General features: G+C 38.6%; 1 protein-coding gene across 2 annotated transcripts in view; it reads left to right on the top strand.

Annotated features, from left to right (window-relative positions):
• The window catches only part of A2M (alpha-2-macroglobulin), an 89,399-nt gene that overhangs the window by 27,958 nt on the left and 39,343 nt on the right, over positions 1-22,098 (top strand). The window contains exons 14-18 of one of the 2 annotated variants that reach the window (XM_007503621.3): positions 4,532-4,674; positions 5,144-5,293; positions 14,715-14,882; positions 16,003-16,099; positions 21,867-22,014. In XM_007503621.3, the coding sequence (XP_007503683.2) occupies positions 4,532-4,674; positions 5,144-5,293; positions 14,715-14,882; positions 16,003-16,099; positions 21,867-22,014 (706 nt within the window). Of the gene's footprint in view, positions 1-4,531; positions 4,675-5,143; positions 5,294-14,714; positions 14,883-16,002; positions 16,100-21,854; positions 22,015-22,098 lie in introns of both variants that reach the window. The other variant, XM_007503620.3, reaches the window with a different exon arrangement.

The following is a 22,098-nucleotide window of genomic DNA, read 5'->3' as shown; positions in this document are numbered from 1 at the left end:
ACATGACCAGCCAAGCATGAGTGAAGGTCTTTATCAATTGATACTAAAATGCTCATATATTTCCCTTCACTCCTACTTCTTTAGAGATAAAGAATGATGACAAATTAAAATTTCTAAATCTTATAAATGCTTGAAGTGACAACAACCAACAATTGAATACCATAGTTTTCTTTTTCTTTTTAATTTTACCTTCTTTCTTACAATCTATACTAAGCATTGGTCTCAAGGCAGAGGAGCAGTAAGAGCTAGGCAATGGGGATTAAGAGACTTGTCCAGGATCACACAGCTAGGAAGTGTCTAAGGCCAGATTTGAACCAGGGCCTACTGTTTCCAGGCCTGACTCTTCACTGAGCCACCTAGCTGTGAAAACCATAGTTTTCAATATTTGTAATTTTTGATAAAAAACAAAGTTATTTTCTGCTTCTCTTTGGTAACTTTTCATGTAGTTTAAAACTATAAAACTATAGTTAAAAACTATAAGAAAATACTTCTAGTTTCAAAAGTTTTGGTTTGTTCCAGGTTTAAAGCTTTAGGCCATGTAGGGGGAAGGCTAGAATTAGAACACAGTTTCGAATAGCCACTGTTTCCATTTCTGATCTTATAAATGCTTTATTGGCCCATTCCATTTTTGTTATTCTTCCAGACTTTTAATGTAGTATTACTTGCCTGGGAGTGATGACCATAATCATAATGATTAACATCAAGCTTGTGATCCCACAACATGTGTTATTATTGCTGAATGTCAGTAACAATTAGGCTCTGATGGATTAGGATTTTTAAATCACTAATGAAATTCCCTAAAGAGGACGATCTAACCCATAAACCAAGAGCTCCACTCAAGAAGACAAGATAGGGAAATAACAAATCCCTCTTTCTGGTCTCTAAAGAACGTAGCCTCCATGGTCCCTGATGTTCAGTGACAAGAACCTTTGCCAGGACCCATGAGGTGCCCAGACCGCTCATATTAAACAGTACTTTTGGACTCTCTAAGCATTGTCCTTTGGGAATTTCTCTCCTTGAGTAGGCAGTATTGAGAACTGATCTTGGAACCAGGAGAATTTAAGTTTTTCTCTGCCTTTGACAGGCTGGATGAGCCTAAGCCAGGCACAACCTCTTAGTGCCCTAGCTGGTTCTCTAAGGCTAAGAAGAACATTATAGGTAAATTTGCATTAGGCTATCTGCATTGGTAAAGGGGAAACCTCACTGGAGAATCCTCTTTACCCATAGAATCTCAGATTCAGTCCATCTCCTTATCAGAAAAAAATAAACCCCATTCCTCCTCTCAAACTAGAATTTCTGGTTGCTTTCTTGGTGACCCTGGAGAGTACTTGCTTTAAAATTCATTCCAACTAGAAAGCGAGAGCATGGTTAGAAGAAGCCCAATGTAGTGGGAAGAGTGTTCATCTTAGATGCAGAAAACCTGATTCTGAGTCTCCACTCCAACTCACTTTTGTGACTATAGGAAAGTTTCATAACCCCTGTGAGTCTCAGCGTCCTCATCTTTCATGATGGAGATAATAATTCCTGAACTAGGTCCCTCTAAGAAGTGATGTGAAGAAAGTTCTTGGCAAATTTCAAAGTTCTACATCAGAGTTCTTATTAGCAAAGGAGCACGTTCCCAATAGCAAAGTAATTTGTTGATGTTGTGCTGAATGCCCATGATAGGAGGACATGCAAGAAGAAAAGGGAGAGATGGGTAGCGAGGTGGTTCAATTTTTTAATTGTACACTCTTATGCCAAAGGGGACTGCCCCCTAATTGGCTTTTGTCAATGCGCCCAGCAAAACATTGGTTTGCTGTCCTTCTCTCTCCTCTATTTCCCCATATTTACAACTATTATAATTGTCCTCTTAGTGGAAAAAATTTGTATACACTTATAGTTAGAAATTTTTGGGGTGCAGTATGCTTATGTTTAGTGATCAATTGGGGAGACTAGTCTCCCAATCATCATCAGGGGGGATTGTGAATTTTAAAAGTCTCCATCTTGGTCTAGCACCCAAAAATTGTGCACACCCACCTACACGGGCATGCGCTAGTCAATGACAAATCAGAAATAACTAACTGCCCACCTGGGCTGTCCTAAGCCAAGCTAGAGCCAACCATTGGATTTGTGAGACACAGGAAGTGAGGTAGGGAACAACCTCTGGAATTCGCAGACTTCCTGTGGAGAGAGCGAGACGGGGGTTGGTGTTAGGAGCTTGGAGAGAGAGGACGCCCGCAGACAGCTTTCCTTCAGATCGGTCACGTGAGTTAAGGACTGATTCTTTCCACCTGGGCCTTTAGGCCTAAACTCCCTCTGCCTTGGTCAGAGGTTGAGTAGCCCCTTTTCCCTTTTCTCTTCTCTCCTTCTCTCCCTCTCCTTTTCCCTACTCCCGTTGTGATTAAACCTCCATAAACTCCATTCTGACTTGAGTGTTCATTTTAGGAATTTCATAAGTAAATTCCTTGGCGGCCATTGTTTAATATTACATAAATCCTGTAGCCACATTTTAGCCATTACAATATTATAACCCTCTCACAGAGGCCTAAATTTCCCCATTACAGAATAGAGACAATCCTGGAGACTAGAACTCCTGGGTTCAAATCTGGACACAAATACTTCTAGCTATGTGACCTTGGGCAAGTCACTTAACCCCAGTCTTCTAGTCCCTAGACCTTATTGTTTTTCTGCCTTGGAACCAACATCTAGTATTGATCCCAAGACAAAAGGTAAGAGTTTTTTAAATGAAGAAGAAAGGGGAGAACCACTCTTAGACTAGCTTCACTTTTATGTGATTTCCAATTCTTATATACCATCTCCCTGTTTCATGTGGTTACTCTAAGTACCTGGGTTGCCTTTGTTTGTTGGAATGGCCTTAACACAAGTTGGCATCTAGGTTGAAGGATAAAGAATGTGTCCCTTTCCTGGTGCTTTGGTGTTGTTCAGTCCTTTCAGTCATGTCCAAATTATCATGACCCCATTTGGGGTCTTCTTGGCAAAGATAATAGCATAGTTTGCCATTTTCTTCTGCAGATCATTTTAGAGATGAAGAAACTGAGGCAAATAAGATTAAGTGACTTGCCTGTGATCTCTTATCTAATAAGTGTCTGAGGCCAGATTTGAACTCAGGAAGATGAGTCTTTCTGATAGGCCTGATAGGTCCAGGGCTCTCCCCTAGCTGCTTCTACCTGGTGCTACTATTACCCAATTTTGAAAGTTTTTAAGGCAACTTCCCCAGCCTCTACTTAGGTTATCCTTTAATATACTAGTATTAACGTTTACTAAATGCTTATCCAATGGCCCGAAATAGAGAGAAATCTTAAATTTTATACAATGTGTTAAAGTTTCATCATTGGTTTAGAAATTATTGTAAAGTGCTAGATTTTCCCTCTCAACTCTCCCTAGTTTGAGGTCTGTATAAAAGTCACCTCCTCGCTCCCAATTGTGGCATGGAGGTGAGTGTAGGCTCTTGAAGCATATACAAAGAGGTATTTACTGGTAGAAACTCATGGCAGGAACTAAGCTAGAAAGGTGTTGAGAATGGACCAGTAGTTCATCACCAGGTTGGCCACAGAGTGATAAATTATTTTGGCAATAATGACTCTCTGAGATCAATTACTCAGTTATGGAGGAGCTGTGACCTGCTCTAGTAGAAGAAATACCTACACTGATTAAATCATGGCTCCTTGAAATACTGAAATACAACCTGAGGTTTCAGTGGAATAATGAATGAAGAGGGGTCTTCCCATGGCATGATGCAATAATAATAGATTACATTTATGTACATTTTTACAGTTTTTAATTATTTACATTCTCTAACGTGATACTCTGAGAACAGAGCTGTATTATAGATGAAAAACTAAGAGAGCAAATGACTTGCTAAATATCACACAGCAAGTAAGTGGCAGAATTCAATCTGGAACCCAGATTTTTCCAATGTCAAGTGACTTTCATCTATAACATTCCACCTCTAATAACAGCATTCTTTCTATTTCAATTTTAGGATACCTCAGGTTTAAAATAAGTTGAAAATGCTCAGGACCAGAAGCATATGAGTCCCCTTCTCTGAAATTAGAGCTCTGGATGGAGAACGTACCTCAATGATTTCATCTATTGACTACAATGACCATTGGCTAAACAATAGGCTAGGGCAGCTAGGTGGTACAGTGGATGGAGTACTGGGCCTGGAGTCAGGAAGACTCATCTTCCTAAATTCAAATCTAGTCCATTTCCTTCTCTGGATCATTTTCCAGATGAGGAAACTAAGGGAAACGGGGTTAAGTGAGTTGCCCAGAGTCACACACCCTTAGTTTCCTCATCTGGAAAATGATCCAGAGAAGGAAATGGCAAACCACTCCATTATATCTGCTTAAAAAAAAACAACAACCCAAATGGGGTCACAGAGTCCAACATAACTGAAAAACAACAAATCAATAAACTTCCTGATGTCCTAAAGATGAAGACATGTTGCCAAAGCTGCTGTGCCTCCCCAAATGACCAAGAACAGTCTCTTGATCTCTAATTATTTCTTTTTACTCTTTTTACTCAACAGTCAAAGGAACATTTTCTCTTAGTTTCCTTGTGGAAACAGCCATTGCTCCTATTGCCCGGGTTCTTGTCTATACTATTTTACCAAATGGGGAGATTATTGCTGATTCTAAGAAGTTTAACATTGAAACCTGTTTTGCCAACAAGGTGGGTGATTTATGTCATAGAAGAGTAAAAGCATGTATAAGAAGTATCCCACTCAACTCTGAAATCACAGATAACTTAGGTTCAAGGTGGACTGATAAGGGAAACATAGTTGAAACTCCCTTCCAATGTTTATTCTCCCAATACCCCAAATGACAGCCATGAATCAAATAGCAAAGTGTTTAATGGAAATGATTTTTTTTTAAATAGCAAAGTAAAAAAGAAAAAATATGCATTAGGATTATTCTCAGCTCCCATATATAAATGAATCTAATCTCTCAGAGGCTCATATGCCAATGGAGAATAAATAAATTCCATGAAAACTCAAACTGAGAAGGGAGGAAGGATTTGGGCCTCAGAGCCATCTGCCTTGCATCATGACTGGTATTTATTTGACTTGCATTTCAATATTGACTCCAGGAATGACTTGGCAGAAAAGCTACTTGATTAACCTCTGCCTTTTCCTTAACAGGTAAATTTAAGCTTTTCGCCACCAAAAAGCCTTCCATCCACGGTCACCCACCTGAAGGTAAAAGCCTCTCCTCAGTCCCTTTGTGCTCTGCGGGCAGTAGATGAGAGTATCCTTCTCCTGCATCCTGAAAAGGAACTTACTTCCAACTCGGTAAGTTCCAACTCAGCCTTGTTATCATAACGAAGTCATAATTATATATCAAGAAATAGGAAGTTCTCTCTTACTTCAGTTATTTTTGAGATTATGGGAATTATATACTACCACTTTAAAGGTACAGAGAATACCAAATTGATTCCAAACACCTGATTGGAATAAATTTTGCATAACCATAAGAATAGGAGAGGTGGTGTAGCACTGTAGAACAAGAGCTAATCAGAAAGACAGAAATAGGTTAACTAAGATGGGTTTAGAGGGAAAGATGATGAATGAGTTACATCTCAGACAAGAAGAATTGGAGATTCCTATGGGACCTCAAGATGGACATGTCAAAAAAAGGCAATTGGAGATGGAAAACTTGCATCCAAGGCAGAGATGAGAGTTGGATATGTAGGTATGGATGTCATTTGTATGGTTAAATCCACAGTTGCTGATGAGAGTCTCCTTTTTTCCCTAGTGAAAGAATTATCCTAGTGAAGGACCTCTGCTTAGTAAAAAAACAAACAAACATATCCATAGAGTATCCTATGAGATAGCTTCAAAAGTAAAACCTGCTTTTTAGCAGAGAATTGTGTGATCTTATAAGGAGACACTTCCCATTTCCATGAATAGTAATTACCAATACCTGGTTAACACAATCTTGAGTAATAGAAATCCTTGAGAAAATATAATATTCTTCCACGAAGAGAAGGATCTCCAAATCCTTTTTGATAGACACAAGTTTGATGGGTCAGAGGCAGCATAGAGTTGTGAAATGACAAGAGATTTTTAGTGAATTGTTGGTTGAGGAAAAGGAAAAAGAATGAGTTAATAGGATCACAAACAGCAGGAAAAGATCTCAGGGATCATCTAATCCAACTCCCTTATTTAAGGGTAAGGAAATGAAAGTCTACAGAGGTTAAATGACTTGCCTGAGGTTGCACAGATAGAAGGTATCATAGCTGAAATTCGAAACCTGATCTAGAGAACCTAAGACCTATTCTCCCTAACTTTACCACCACCCTTCAGCAGATAAGCTTGCTTCCTTTTTGACTAAGATAATTGAGACCCATTCTTTGCTCCTTCATCTCACCCTTCTTTAATACCTCAAAACCACTGTACATTTATGCCCAACTATCATTATTTCCTTTTATCTCAGAGTTTAAGGTTGTTTTTGCAAGGGGGGACCTTTCCATCCATTCCTTTGATTCTATTTCTTGTCTTCTTGTCCTTCATTGAAAAAGTAGCATCTAAGCTGAACCTTGATGAAAGGAAGGATTCTGGAAGACAAAGATAAGGAGGGAATATCTTCTAGCCACAGACAGAATCCACAAATCAAAGTTGAAAGAAGCATATGTTGAATTCCAGGAATAATTAGTATTCCATTTTGGTTGGAATGTACAGTGCATTAAAGGGAGTAATATAAAACAAGGCTATGAAGAAAGATTATAGATTGTGAAGGTTGTTAAGTACCAGGCTGAAGAGTTTGTATTTTTTGGAAGAGATAATAATAATAATAATTAGCAATTATATAGCACTTTAGTTTTTAAAAGCATTTTCCAAATTTTATTTCATTTTATCCTCACAACAATCCTGAAAGGTAGATGCTATTTTTGTCCTCTTTTTTTCATGTGAGAAGACTTATATGCAAAAGATAGAGCTTTCCTAGGCTTTCCTAGGGTCACACAGCTAGTAAATGTCTGAGACTGTAGGGTTTGAGAAAATCCTCCAAGAATGCAAGTAAGCAAAGGATCACCATTTATTTCTAGCACGCAACTGCACTACGGCTGCTCCAAAGAAGGAGCCACACTGGTTTGGCTAGGGGAACACTTTTTATAGTATAGGGGGCTAGCATGAAATGTTGAACAATAGGATGTCATGATTTGGCAGTTGCAGCTAGCTGAGGGATTCACAATACAGGGAGTGTCTGCTTAGCTACTGGAATGGTTATGCTGACTTGGGCAAGAGTTTACTCCTGGCCCCCAGAGGGAGGTTGTTCTGACCTCCTTTATTCCCCACTTCTTCTACTGTGCATGAGGAATCTTCCTCATGCAACCGTATCCTCATAAGGGGATTCAGTGGGAGTTATTTCTTCTGGCTTTTCCTCTTTACCATTATGGTAAGTAGAGGAAAAGAACTGTACTGAATTGTATTTAATCCTCATGACAAGCCCTTCTTGATTTCAAGGCTGGTCAAATTTGTCTTGTTATGGACATACACTTTGTATATCATATGCCCTTAACCTTTTTAGGTGGAAAATAATTCTCTCTATAGTACAAATGCACACATAATTTGTATCTGAATACATGTTCATCTCTAGATCACAAATTCCTTCCTATACATTTTGCACATTTTTAAACAATTCATATAACCTTAGTCAAAGAAATTCCCTCTTTTGCAAAATACCAAGTTCCTAGTACTTGTATTATTGAATCCCATGCCCAGATTAACCACTTTAACAACTGCTTGTGTGTCATATGATTTCTTGTTGCTAGTTCTGATAGCACATACATTAAAATAACATCTGATTTGAAAAATCCCAAGTTTAAACTCTAGAGTAAGTTCTTTTCAATAACATAACAACTTTTTCTGGATAACTTTTACATCTATAAAATAGCCAGTACAATTTCTGTCCTTATAGAATAAAACATTCCCTCTCTGTGTCAGGCTGGCTATCAATCACTTTTAGACAATTCTCAAATTCACTGAAACCATTATGCATTGCAAGATCTAACAAAACAAACTTCTAACCATGAGTTTTGTTGTGCTCAAGAAAATCTGGCTAACATTTCACATTTAATTGACAGTTACCACAATACATGAAATTACATTTGAACCATATCAAATTCATTAGCAATCTTCCCAAGTTGTATGCATCAACCCTTAGAATTAGTCTTAAGTGAAAAGTGCCTTTAACTGTGGTCTGTTCAGAATCAACCCTTCTCCTCCCTGTAGCAGAGGAGGGAGGCAGATCTGATCAGTGAACTGATAGCTTCCAGGTTGCCTGTTTTTCTTATCATCTCTGCCTAGATTTCTCAGCGGGTCCTTGCCTTAAAATCCAAGCAAAGAGTAAGGGGCTTCTATCCATATTATGCCCTCTTTCTTGTAAGGTATGTCCAATTGCCACCTGGTGTTAAAATTTAGGGTGTCAAAAAGCCAATTTCCTAAAATTTTTTTGATGGTGCTCAGCTATTTAACATGAGAGAAAACAGGTAAGACAAACAAACAAAAAACCCCAGAACCATCTGCCTGACCATTCAGACAGGAAGGGCTGTTGTGGAAGAAGGGGGGTTGTTCTCAGGGTTAGGGGAAATGGGCCTGCCTCCTCCCCTCATCAGATGTGCAGGAGGGGGGAAGGTGGTGGAGGCGCCTCTGGCTGCACAGCCACAGCTACAGCCACAGCCTCGTTAGCATTTGGAGGAAGGGAAGGGAGAAACCCAGAGATGTTCCAGATCCCTCCCCTGAGTCATCTGACACCGAGGGAGGCCATTCTAACTCACAAAAGGTTTGGAATTTTAACCCTTTTGATCTCCACAGAGAGACTGTGAGCCCTGACTTTAAAGTCGGGCCAATGAGCTAAAACTAGGGACAGGGGAGTAGAGAGAACCTGGACCATTTTTAGGGCTACAGAGATACAGATAACAAAAAGAACAAGACAAAGAGACAGACAGTAAGTTCTCCAGAGAAACAGGAAGAATATGAGGGTCTCTTATTTGTCTGCTCCCAATTGTATTGGTTTGACTGAGGAGGCCCAGTTTGCCAGTCTGGGTTAACCTAGAAATCTAGTTCCTACACATTTAAGAATCTCACAGCTGGGCTCCAAGCCCCAGGGGATTTTTAATCCCTCACAAACAAACTCCAAGCCCCAGGGGACTCCAACCCCTGTAATCAAGGTCCAACCTCCATACCCTAGTTCCAAACTAGGCAGAGGGACTCTAACTCCCTGTGTTCCAGGCAAAAGTTCCAAACAAGAATTCCTGGCTCCTCTGCATTCCGGGCAGAAATCCTCTGGGCAAAAAACAACAAACAAGAATTTCTGGCCTCCCCATATTCTGGGCAGAAATCCTCCGGGCAGAAAACAACAAACAAGAATTTCTTGTCCCCCCATATTCTGGGCAGAAATCTTCCGGGCAAAAATCAACAAAGAAAAATTTCTGGCCCCCTCATATTCTGGGCAGAAATTCTTGGTGCCACAGACAAAAATTCCTGGCAGATCACCAAATCACTTCCCAGCCTTTCCAGCCTGGCCCCTCATGGGACAAAGGAATCGTGTACTAAGCCAGTCCACACTCACACACAGGTGGAACCAGACCACTCAACAGAATTGGACTTGACAATAGGCCACCTTTGTATAAGCCCCAAAGGCGATGAGACTGGCCAGGCCATATGTCCTAATCCCGTGATCAGTTCCTCATAAGTCACAGTCACACAATGTTACCACCAACAGTCACACTAACCTGGTGTCCCTGTTCTGGTGGTCCACTCATGGAGGATTCCCAGCCAATGCACCAAATGTAGAGTTTGAGAAAATCCTCCAAGAATGGAGACATGGAGCCAATGCAAGTAAGCAAAGGATCACCATTTATTTCTAGCGCGCTACCTCGCTAGGGCTGCTCCAAAGAAGGAGCTATGCTGGCTTGGCTAGGGGAACACCTTTTATAGTATAGGGGGCTAGCATGAAATGTTGAACAATAGGATGTCGTGATTTGGCAGTTGCAGCTAGCTGAGGGGTTCACAATACAGGGAGTGTCTGCTTAGCTGCTGGAATGGTTATGCTGACTTGGGCAAGAGTTTACTCCTGGCCCCCAGAGGGAGGTTGTTCTGACTTCCTTCAAGACTAGATTTGAATTTAAGTCTTCCCTATTCCACATTCTGTACTCTATCTACACTGCCATTTGGTTGCTTCAAGTAACCACTAGGAAGCTAATAAAGCACTGAAGAGAGAACAAACTGGAATCATTCTCAGTGTCTTCTTATCTATTCACTCTTTCTTACTATCTATAAATACATTTAGATCCATCCTATATTTAAAATACAAACAAACTTCCTTTACTTTATTAGCCACTCAAATCCTATCCCCCACTCTCACCTCAATTTGGGATAAAATCCTGGGAAAGATTCATCTATGTTCTGCTTTGAGTTCTTCATTCCCCATTCACTTTTTAACTACTTGTAATATGGCTTCAAACTCAATATTATTCTATTGAAACTACTTTACCAAATGTTACCCTTAACCTCTTAATTTCTAAACCAAGTGGCCTTGACTTTTGAGTAGTATATAACACTATTGCCCAACTCTTTCTACTGTGTACTTTTGATGATCTTGGCTTCCATAACAGTACTCTCTCCTGGTTCTCCTCCTATCTGCTGACCTCTGTTCAATTTTCATCACAGGTTTACCGTCCTACTTTATTTCCTTAATGTAGATGTCGCTCAAAATTTTGTTGTCGGTCCTCTTTTCTCCTGTCTTCTCTGTACTCTCTCCCTTATTGATTATGAAGATGACTTCCAAATCTATATATCTAGCCCTATTATCTCTTTTGATGAACTTTAGTCCCATATATTCATCTATCCACAGGATACTGCTATTTTGGTGTCTTCCAAACTCAACTCATTGTCCAAAAGTAAACTCATCTTCTCTTCAAAAACTTCCTTTCTTCCAAACTTCTCTGTCATCTCCACCACAAAGGCTCAAAATCTTGGAATCATCTTTGACACATACCTCCTACTCACTTCTTACACCCAACCAAGTGCTGTGGGTTTGAACTTTCCACCATTTTTTGAATCCACCTCCTTCTCTTTATTCATGCTTCTCATCTTTGTTCAGTCCATCAACAAGTATTTATTAAGTGCCTTCCAGAGACTATCCCTAAGTCACAGATGTTACCTTGTCCCTGGATGACTCAGAAACTTCTGTGATTGTCCCCATAATTAAATACTACTCAGTCTGGTATTTAAGACCCTTCACAACCTGCTTCCAACATACCTTTATGGCCTTTTTTTACACAATTCCATTTTTCATAATCTGCAACAAAAATTCAACATATATAGAGATCATAATTGAACTCAGGGAAACTGTTGAGATCACCAAGTGAGATAGCATAGTAAGAGAAGAGAAGATGGCCTTGGCTAGATCCATTTTTAGTGGGTATGACTTAGAGGAATATCCAGCAAGGGAGACTCAGAAATGTAATAATTAAAATTAACTGAGGGGTGATGCTAAGCAAAGAGACATAATGGAGAGAGAAAGTCTCTTCCAACTGAAGGAATGGTCAGCGAGCTAGGAAAACTAGGAGAGAGCAGTATCATGAAAACCTCGATAAGAGAGGAGTATTTAGGAGAAAAAAGTTATCAATAGTATCAAAAGTTGTAAAGAGATCAAGAAGGAAGAAGATTGAGACAGAATGGTAACTTTGGAGAGGGCAATTTCTGTTGGATAATGAAGATGTAAAATACTGTGAGAGAAGAGGAAGGAGAGGCACCGATTATGGATGACCTCAAAAAGTTTAGCCATAAAGGGGAGAAAAAGAAAAATGATGATAGCCAGCAGGGATGGTACAATCAAGTGAGGATTAAAATTTTTTTTTAATTTAGTTTTCTCTGCAATTACATGTAAAAACAATTTCAAATGAGAATTTTCTAAGGATGGGGAGCCTAGGATGTTTGTATTCATCAGAGAGGAACCAGTAGATAAGAATAGGTTTAAGATATGAAAGAAATTGGAAATGGTAGTGATGATGAACTGATTGAAAAGATGAGAGGTTGTGGTATTAAAGGTGCATATAGAGGGGTTGACCTTGGCAAGAAGAAGGGCTACTTCTTTATCTGAGATAAGAACGAATGAGGAGAAAGTGGCAGAAGATGCCAGAATGATGTGAGATGAAGAAGAGGGGAGACTCACTGTGAATGGCCTCAATTTTTTTAAACCCTTACCTTCCATCTTGGAATCAAGACTATGTATTGGTTCCAAGGCAGAAGAGTGGAAAGGGCTAGGTAATGGGGGTCAAGTGATTTGCCCAGGGTCACACAGCTGGGAAGTGTCTGAGGCCAGATTTGAACCTAGGACTTCCAATCTATAGACCTGGCTCTTAATACACTGAGCTACCCAGCTGCCCCCGGAAGCATTTTTAAGGCCGTAGAAGGAAAGAGTCCCATTAGAAATCATCTTTTTTTTTTAAACTTTTACCTTCCGTCTTGGAGTCAATTCTGTGTATTGGCTCCAAGGCAGAAGAGTGGTAAGGGCTAGGCAATGGGGGTCAAGTGACTTGCCCAGGGTCACACAGCTAGGAAGTGTCTGAGGCCAGATTTGAACCCAGGATCTTCCATCTCTAGGCCTGATTCTCAATCCACTGAGCTACCCAGCTGCCCCCCCCCCCATTAGAAGTAATCTTTGAGGGTGACCTTTTTATTTTTTTTAAATGTTATTTAATTAGTCAATTTAGAACATTATTCCTTGGTTACAAGAATCCTATTCTTTCCCTCTCCTCCCCCCACCCCTTCCCATAGCCAACGCACAATTCCACTGGGTTTTACATGTGTCCTTGATCAGAACCTATTTCCATATTGTTGATGTTTGCACTAGGATGAGCATTCCTAATCATATCCCCCTTGACCCATGTACTCAAGCAGTTGTTTTTCTTCTGCGTTTCTGTTCTTTGTCTGGATGTGGATAGCATTCTTTCTCATAAGTCCCTCAGAATTGTCCCGATCATTGCATTGCTGCTAGTAGAGAACTCCATTACGTTCAATTGTACCACAGTGTGTCTATCTCTGTGTACAATGTTCTCCTGGTTCTGCTCCTCTTGCTCTGCATCACTTCCTGGAGGTCGTTCCAGTCTCCATGGAATTCCTCCACTTTATTATTCCTTTGGGCACAATAGTATTCCATCACCAACATATACCACAATTTGTTCAGCCATTTCCCAATTGGAGAGGAGAGTGACCTTTTTTAAACTGATTCTCAAATGCTGGTGATACAACAGATTTGGAGCTTGCATCCTACCATGCATTGAGCTTTCCTTGATAAATGAGAGGTTTCTTTTAAAGCCCAAGGAAAATGTGAACTAGGTAGTAAGGTGGATGATAGCCAGTGAGGAAATTTGGACCAGCAGTCCCAAGGAGCTCTATAGAGATAGAGATCCAGCTCTATAAGGAGCTCTGGAAATCATAGAAAATTAAAGTAAAAAACTCAACATTATATTGGAGAATGAGAAAGGAAAGTGAGAAAGGTACCATTCTTCAACATAACTGAGTAATTTGAGACTGTACTTGGGATATGACCCCATTAGAAATGACTTGTCAGCTGAAATACAGTTAAAAAAAATGACTCTCACTCTATACATTTTAGGTGAATTGGGGGAGGGATGCAGGTACCACTAGGTAAGTAAAGAACTAGATATTCCCTCATGGAGATTTTAGACTAGTAGAGGGATATGGCCCCTATTAAGTGAACTAAGCCCATGATGAGTGGCAATGGGGGATCCCAGGAGAATTTCTTTTTTAATATTGGGTGTGTATTTCCTTTGCATCACAATCCTTTTGTCTGATCCTTCTAGTCTATCATATCCCAGGCTTCTTTCAAGGCAAAGCAGTACTCCTATTAGCTTTTATTTTTCTTATGTCTTAGAATCAATACTGGTATTGATTCCAAGGCAGAAGTGTGGTCAGGCTTGAGCACTGGGGATTAGTCATTTGCCCATGGTCACACAGTCAGGAAATGTCTGTCTGAGGTCAGATTTGAACCTAGGACTTCCCATCTTTGGGCCTGGGTCTCAATCCACTGAGTCACCCAGGTGTCCCACCTCCTATTAGCTTTTACATGTCTTTCTGTGAATTCATACGAATGTAGTTGCATTGGTCCAAATAAAGAGTCCCTCTTCTATAGATGAATTCTTCATTAATCATGTTCTTTCAATAATTCACTATTTGGAAAGCTTTGCTCTACTCTGCATAGATAAAGGTTAGTTCAGAATTGCAGGTGTGTTTATGTTAATAAGACAGAGTGATATTTATGGAGGACTTTCTGATTTAGCAGTGTCTCTCTCCTTCCCTCCTTCTCTTTCTCTCTCTCTCTTCCTTCCTTTGTTCCTTTCTTTCTTTCTTTCTTTCTTCCTTCCTTCCTTCCTTTCTTTCTTTCTCTCTGACTCCTTCTCTTCCTTTCTTGATATTGGTTCTTAGATAGAAGAATGGCAAGGGTTAGCAAATGGAATTAAGTAACTTACCCAAGAAGTATCTGAGGTCAAATTTGAACCTAGGACCTTCCAGCTCCAGATCTGGCACTCTATCCACTGTGCCCTGTAGCTGTCCCCTATGATTGATCTTCATTATGGTGATTCTTCTAGATGAGTTGGAAGAGGAGAGTGGAGACTATCACTCCACCTGTCAATTATCAGAGAATAATAGGAAATGCTCTTCCCTTTTCTTTTTCTGCCTGTAGCTATATGAGCTGCTATCTGTGAAGGATCTTACTGGATTCCCTCAAGGTGTAAAAGGGCACGATGAGGATGCTGGAGAATGTGTCCATTTCAAGAATATCCTTATTGATGGAGTCAGCTATGCCCCTGTGATGAATAATGAAGAAGATGATACTTACAACTTCCTAAAAGTAAAATCCATTTTTTTCTGTTCACATATTTTGTTACAAATTTCTTTTTTTTCTTTTAATTTATTTTTCATGTTTTATTTAATTAATTAACTTAGAATATTTTTCCATGCTTACGATTCATATTCTTTCCTCCACTCCTCTCTCTCTACTCCCAGATCTGATGAGCAATTCCACTGGGTTTTACATGTATCATTGTTCAAAGTCTATTTCCATATTATTACTATTTGCAATAGAGTGATCATTTAAAGTCAACATCCCTAATCAAATTCCCATCAAACCATGTGATCAGTCATATGTTTTTCTTTTGCATTTCTGCTCCCACTGTTCTTTCTACAGATGTGAATAGCATTCTTTTTTATAAGTCTGGTTACAAATTTCTTAAAGCATCAGAGTTATTATGCAAGATATAAAAAACAAAATTTAAATAGTCTATTAGGAATATTCTAACATGTAACCTCATGTCTTTGCCCTATACTGTGTTTATTCCTGTAGCCATTCAAAACTATAATATGGAATTGATTGAATGATGTCAGTTCAACCATTCTTCCTGCTACTTAGATGGGGCTATATATAAGGCTCTGCCTTGACAAAGGGAGGGAATACTCCAAAAGGTTTTATCCCCTTGGTAATGATCATTTATTTATTCTAGCATTCTGAAGGGTCATTCTGTTTATTGAGGTCAAGTTGATTTTTGAATATATTTCTGCAAGATCTGGCCTGTTGAGTAACTCTACCCACTATCATGTGAAGGAATAATAACCTCCTTTGGTTCCTGGTGATATTTGCACCCTGATCCTGACCATGCCTGTTCTTCATGGGTAACCACTAGGCTCCCTGCTAGATCCACTCACTCCCCACAGACTTTTATGTGACTGTGAGGAGTCTGAAGGAGTTGGGGCTTGGACAGCCAAGTTGAACCACTGGTGGCTTCTTACTTGGCCCAAGAGCCAATATTTCCTCAAATTTCTGCCTGATATTAAAAGTTCTGAGGTTCCACCTTTATTGAACATTAAAGGGAATAAACACAAGGAAGAAACAGCTGTAAAAGTTACTACCAAAATTAATTTAATAGATATCAATTATGTTTGGGAATTGATGCATTTCTAACTCTTTTTTCCAGGAGATGGGCTTAAAGGTATTCACTAATGCAAAGGTCAAGAAGCCCCATTTGTGCTTATCCCATCCCCCAGTTGCTTACCTATCATATGATCGCCCAGGTAAAACAACACATGTATTCTTTGTTTTGAGTTGAAGAAAATTTGTTCTCAATCATGTAGAGTTATTTTTCTAATTTTGGTCCAAAAATATGATTAAGAGTGATTCTGAGGGGCAGCTGGGCAGCATAGTAGATAGAGAGACAGGCCTGGGTTCAAACTCAGACCTCAGACACTTCTTACCTATGTGACCCTGGGTAAGTCACTTAACCCCATTTGCCTATTCCTTGCTGCTCTTCCATCTTAGAACTGATATTACAACAGAACATAATGGTCCCAGACCATGAGGATCTCACATTTAAGTAGAAGACACAAGATAAACATACTTTAACAAGTAATAAAAGCAAATTTAGAAAAAATAGCTCAGATTTTTATTAGAAGACATAATAATGCCTTTAATTGATATAGTGCTTTATAGTTTATAAAACCTTATCCTAACAATGACCCTGAAAAGTAAGCCACACACACATGTATTATTGCTCTTACTTTATGGAGAATAGTCTCAAAGAAGCAAAAGCTAAGTGACTTTCCCATCATTATCCAACTTTAAGTGTCAGCCCACACACTTGAATTCAAGTCTTCTGACTACAAGGTCATTGCTTTTTTTTTTTTTAGCTATATCATGTTTCCTAATTATTAATTAATTAATTGTATTAGGGGCTTTAAAAGGGTTTTTTTAAATCACTTAAAACAGATATTTTGGCACAGTGCCATAATATTAATCTCCTCCCCCATCATTCACCACCATTTTCTTCCCAATATGCCCCAGAACCCTTACCCCACCACATAGAAGACTTCCTTTTTCTCTTGGGAAAAGAAGGAGGTGAAAATTACCACCTTCTACTATTTGTTGAATCATATTCACTTAGTATCAAGATGTAGAGCTTTTCAATTTATATGAAATTAATTTTGTCTTGTTCCATTTTAATGGTTTTATACCAACCATTAATGATCATGCAAACATGGAAACATGCAGGATAATTCCTAAGAAACCATTGAAAAAACTCTTATTTCCTCAATTACTTTGCTCTTTGTTTATCTTAAAAGGTCTGTCTCCTTCTCTTTGCTACTTTTGACCTACCAATGGTGGTAAGATCATAGGGACCCTTTAGGTACCATTAAAAAATGTGACCTCATTTTAAACATTCTCATTTTACAGATGAGGAAACAAGATCCAAAGAGATTACATGGTTTTGCCTAAGATCATGAAGGCATTAAGTGGAAGGGCTGGGTTTTGAACACGGGTCTTCTAGCTCTAGCTCTTTGCTATCCAGTTCTTCTCCAGTAGGATGGAGATAAAATAACTCAATTTGTCCACTCATTATCAACTCACAGGAATATGGAATATAAAATTCTGGTTTTTGTTTTTATTCATGCTCTAAAAGCTGGATGATCCCTTGTCAGGGATGTTTTCAAGGGAGTTCTTAGTCTGGGAGGAATTCAACTAGGTCTTCACAGAGGTCTTTTCCACTATTGAGATTCTCCATTATTTCCTGGAACCCTAAAGCTTTCTTTCCTCCTTGGGAATTAACAGGGCAAATTAGGAGCATGTAAGGGGTTATTTATGCAGATCCAACATCATAAGACCAAAGCTTTTTATCTAATTAGAACAAAATCTTTTTATCAGATTAGAATGACCCACTTTTTTTCACCTTCCTAATAATCTCCAGTTATCTACCTATACTTCTCTGGTTGCTGGGCTATCAGTCTTGATAGAAGAAAGGAGAAAAAAATTATTGAGCTAATAGAAGCAGATATAGGCATACAAGTCAGATAAATCCCTGGCATAAATATAGAAGATAAAATTGTATATAATTAAACTAATTATACAATTACATAATATAATTGGACAAATTATATAATTTCTATCACCTCATTAGACATATAATTTAACTAAGTATATAATTGGACTTTCTTAAACCGTTTCTCATTGTTACTGAATTCCCAGGTTGTGTGGAGGCAAATAACAGTTGGTAGAGTTGAGTGTCCAAAGGAAACAGGGAATAAAATTTCATGGAAAATTTCATGGTCATCTTGTATTGTTAAACTCAGGATGAGTATTTTTGGAAATATCACCAGGAAAATAAGTGTAACACATACACACATCTGTTGTGGATAATTAAGAAGTAGAAAAGTATTCCAAACATCTGTTAAGAACTTTTAAATTAAATTAACATAAATTTTGGTACACTTTGACTTCAGTGAAAAGATGGGCATAGTCTATGATGACCAAAAATATGTTGAAAAATATAGATCAGGAATAGGAAGGGACAAAAACTTGCCATGTGCCTGTGCATGGTGAATCCTTTGCTGGAGAAAAGAATCAGAAGGTCTGATACATGGCATGCAATCAGTACCATCACATAAAACAAATAAGATTGATAATATTTTAGCAGAGAGGGCACAATTCATTACTGGCATAGTAGTCATTCCTAAATCATGTATCTTGGACATGCTGTAGAGTGAGACCACAAACTTGTTAGTACAAAGATCAAAATGAGTAAAACATTAGAAGAAAGGATAAAAATAAAAAAAATTTATGGTACGTGATGAAAACAATTTCATCCTCACTTATTTTAAATGTTATTGATGTTTTAAAAATAGGATGGGGGGGGGTCAGCTGGGTGGCTCAGTGGATTGAGATCCAGGTCTAGAGATGGGAGGTCCTAGGTTCAAATCTGGCCTCATACACTTCCCAGTTGTGTGACCCTGGGTAAATCACTTGACCCCCATTACCTAGTCCTTATTGCTCTTCTTATTGGCTGATTGGCTTAATGGCTCCTTATTGGCTCCAAGACAAAAGGTAAGGGTTTTAAAAAAAAGTAGGATAGGGATGGACAAAAGGGATAGAGACATCGATTAAAATAATTTCATACAAAATGTTAACCTTTGTAAATCACTTATCATAACAAAGATACCAAATTAGACTGAAAGGCATTTTAATCGGTAAACTCTTGACTAACATGGTAATCAGAAAAATAGGGCAACCCATATTTGCACAGGTTTAGATTATAAACTGTTTGGAGGATCTTGCAGAGAAGAATAGAGAAAAATTTTGAATAGTATTTTTTCTCAGAAGCTAGAGAGGAGTTTCTTGTTCGGTTATTTCAATCATGCTCCAATTTTCATGACCCCATTTGGAGTTTTCTTGGCAGAGACACTACAATGATTTGCCATTTCCTTCTCCAGTTCATTTTATATACGAGGAACTGAAGCAAACAAGGCTAAGTGATTTGTCCAGGGTCACACAACCAAAGTGTCTGAGTCCAGACCTGAACCCAGGAAAACAAGTCTTCTTGACTTCAAGGCTGGCACTGTATCCACTATACTACCTAGCTGCCCTAGAAAGAAGTAGTGAAGGGCAACATCATTTTAAGGATTGACTGGTATAAGATTAAAGGAAAATCATTTGGGGGTATTTTAGGGTGAAAGTAGAAGGAAGATAATAAACAGTAAAAATGGGAAAGCTCTGCAAAGATTTTTTTGGCAAATAGTTTTCACCATCAAAGACAGTGGGATGATTATACTTGTACTCTTACATCAGAGATTTGCTTATTGAGGGGGTAGAAATAGCATGAGAAAGAACAAAGCTGGAAAAAACTGATGTATCAGAAAACAGTGCTAGAGGCAACATGATTGATTGGTACAGCATTGAGGGATTGATGCACCAGGAATCTGAAGAAGGGGAAAATATCAAAGGTGTGGAGGAAAAAAATCTCAGATCATATTACTATCTTCCATACTTTTTTTTTTTGGTAGGGACTCTCTTTAGTACTGTAGTCTCCCAGAAGATATTCTTTTTTTTTTTTTTTAACATTTTATTTGGTAATTTCCAAACATTATTCATTGGAGACAAAGATCATTTTCTTTTCCTCCCCCCTCTCCCTCCCACCACCTCTCCCATAGACGGCGCACAATTCCACTGGGTTTCACATGTGTTCTTGATTCGAACCCATTTCCATGTTGTTGGTATTTGCATTAGAGTGTTCATTTAGAGTCTCTCCTCAGTCTCCACCCCTGTAGTCAAGCAGTTGCTTTTCATTGGTGTTTTTACTCCCACAGTTTGTCCTCTGCTTGTGGATAGTGTTTTTTCTCCTAGATCCCTGCAGATTGTTCAGGGACACTGCATTGCCACTAATGGAGAAGTCCATTACATTCGATTGTACCACAGTGTATCAGTCTCTGTGTACAATGTTTTCCTGGTTCTGCTCCTTTCGCTCTGCATCACTTCCTGGAGGTTGTTCCAATCTCCATCTTCCATACTTTCTAAACAAAAGATGACTGAGGAATTATATCTCATCAATATAAATTGTTCTTTCTCTCTGATTACAGTAATAAAACATATCATTTATTATTATAATATAATTTAAATGTAATGAAACTTTTTCCTCTATACAAAATTTTAATCAGAATTATCTTCAGGCAAAACAAGGGCACCCTTGATGGGTATAATACTAGGAAAAGAAAGGCTTCCATGTCCAACATTCCCAAATTGTCTGAAAAGTGTAGAGAATAGAAAATTTTTATTAAAAAGGCAAAAATTGCATTTATTGTTCATTCAGTATTTTAAATCACATTTAGTTTGGCAAAGCATAATGCTTCTTTAATGATTTCTTAGAATAAGATGCTTTCCATACAAACATCAAAAATACACAAGAGGGGACAGTTATGATGAGGATGATGAGGTCAGGAATTCTGAGAGCAATGCCCATACAATCATACTTAGATTTCTCATTCTCAAAAACATCATCCTCCTGGACTCAAAGTTAAGACTGGGTTGGGGAGTGGGGCAGCTGGGTGACTCAGTGGATTGAGAGCCAGACCTTGGAAACAGTACACAGTATTGATTCTAAGATGGAAAGTAAAGGTTTATTAAAATATATATATTCAAGATTCTTATCTAGAGAGGTAGCCTTATTCAACTATTTCCTTTTTTTTTTAACTCTCGCCTTCTGTCTTAGAATTAATACTAAGTTTTGGTTCCAGGGCAGAAGAGCAGCAAGGATTAGACAATGGGAGTTAAGTGACTTGCCCAGGGTCACACAGCCAAGAAGTGTCTGAGGCCAGATTTGAACCCAGGACCTCCTGTCTTCAGACTTGGCTCTCTATTCACTAAACTACCTAGCTATCTTCCAATAATTAATATCAGAGAAAGCATTAAATAGGGAGAAATATGCTTGCTGAAAGTGTTTGCCAATATCATGAGATCCAAAGAATAGTTTTAATTAATGAGAGCATCCCTTTATATAGATTAGATTATAAATTTCTCTAATTGCTCTTCAAATTTCACTTCATATGTCATTAACTGCATGGAATCTTTATGACCCCACTAAGATCCTTCTCCTTCATACCCACATTCAAATCTGATCTCCACTGTTTCCTTCCTGTATGAGCTTGTCCAAGTCACTTCACTTGTATAGATCTCAGTTTCCTCATCTATAAAGTAAAGGAGTTGGGCTAAATGACTTCTAAAGTCCCTCCTGGCTCTAAATCTATAGTCCTGCGACCCGCTTTGTTCTGTATCTCTTATCATATATATGTGTTTTATATTCTACATTGTATCCCATTTTGGCATTTGTAAGAGAATTATCTGTGTTATATACGTTCCCTCTTATTAGGTCTTTGAAGAGAGATATTCCATTCAAATCTCAGAGGACCCACTCTTGTGCCTCACCCAACACTTAGCAGATATTATTCTTAGAAGGACATAGTATCCATTAAATGAATGCATACTTGACTAAAATATCTGTATTGGAAGTTCCTGTTGCAGGAGTAATAGCAGGAGGTGAGGGAGATTTTAGACACTCTGCAAGATACAGTGCAAATAATCGAATTGTGCAAGAACAACAGGACTCCTCCGTCGAGACTGTGAGAAAGCATTTCCCTGAGACCTGGATCTGGAACTTGGTAGTACCAGAGTAAGTGGTTTCTTTTTTACTATATTTCTTTCGGATGAAGAACTTGCATTGTTCTAGATTTCTAATTCATGGACAAATTTCCTC

Source organism: Monodelphis domestica, chromosome 5 (genome assembly GCF_027887165.1).
Source record: "Monodelphis domestica isolate mMonDom1 chromosome 5, mMonDom1.pri, whole genome shotgun sequence".
Lineage (NCBI taxonomy): Eukaryota > Metazoa > Chordata > Mammalia > Didelphimorphia > Didelphidae > Monodelphis > Monodelphis domestica.
The sequence above is the reverse complement of the archived record's forward strand: the minus strand, read 5'-3'. Positions and strand labels throughout refer to the sequence as shown.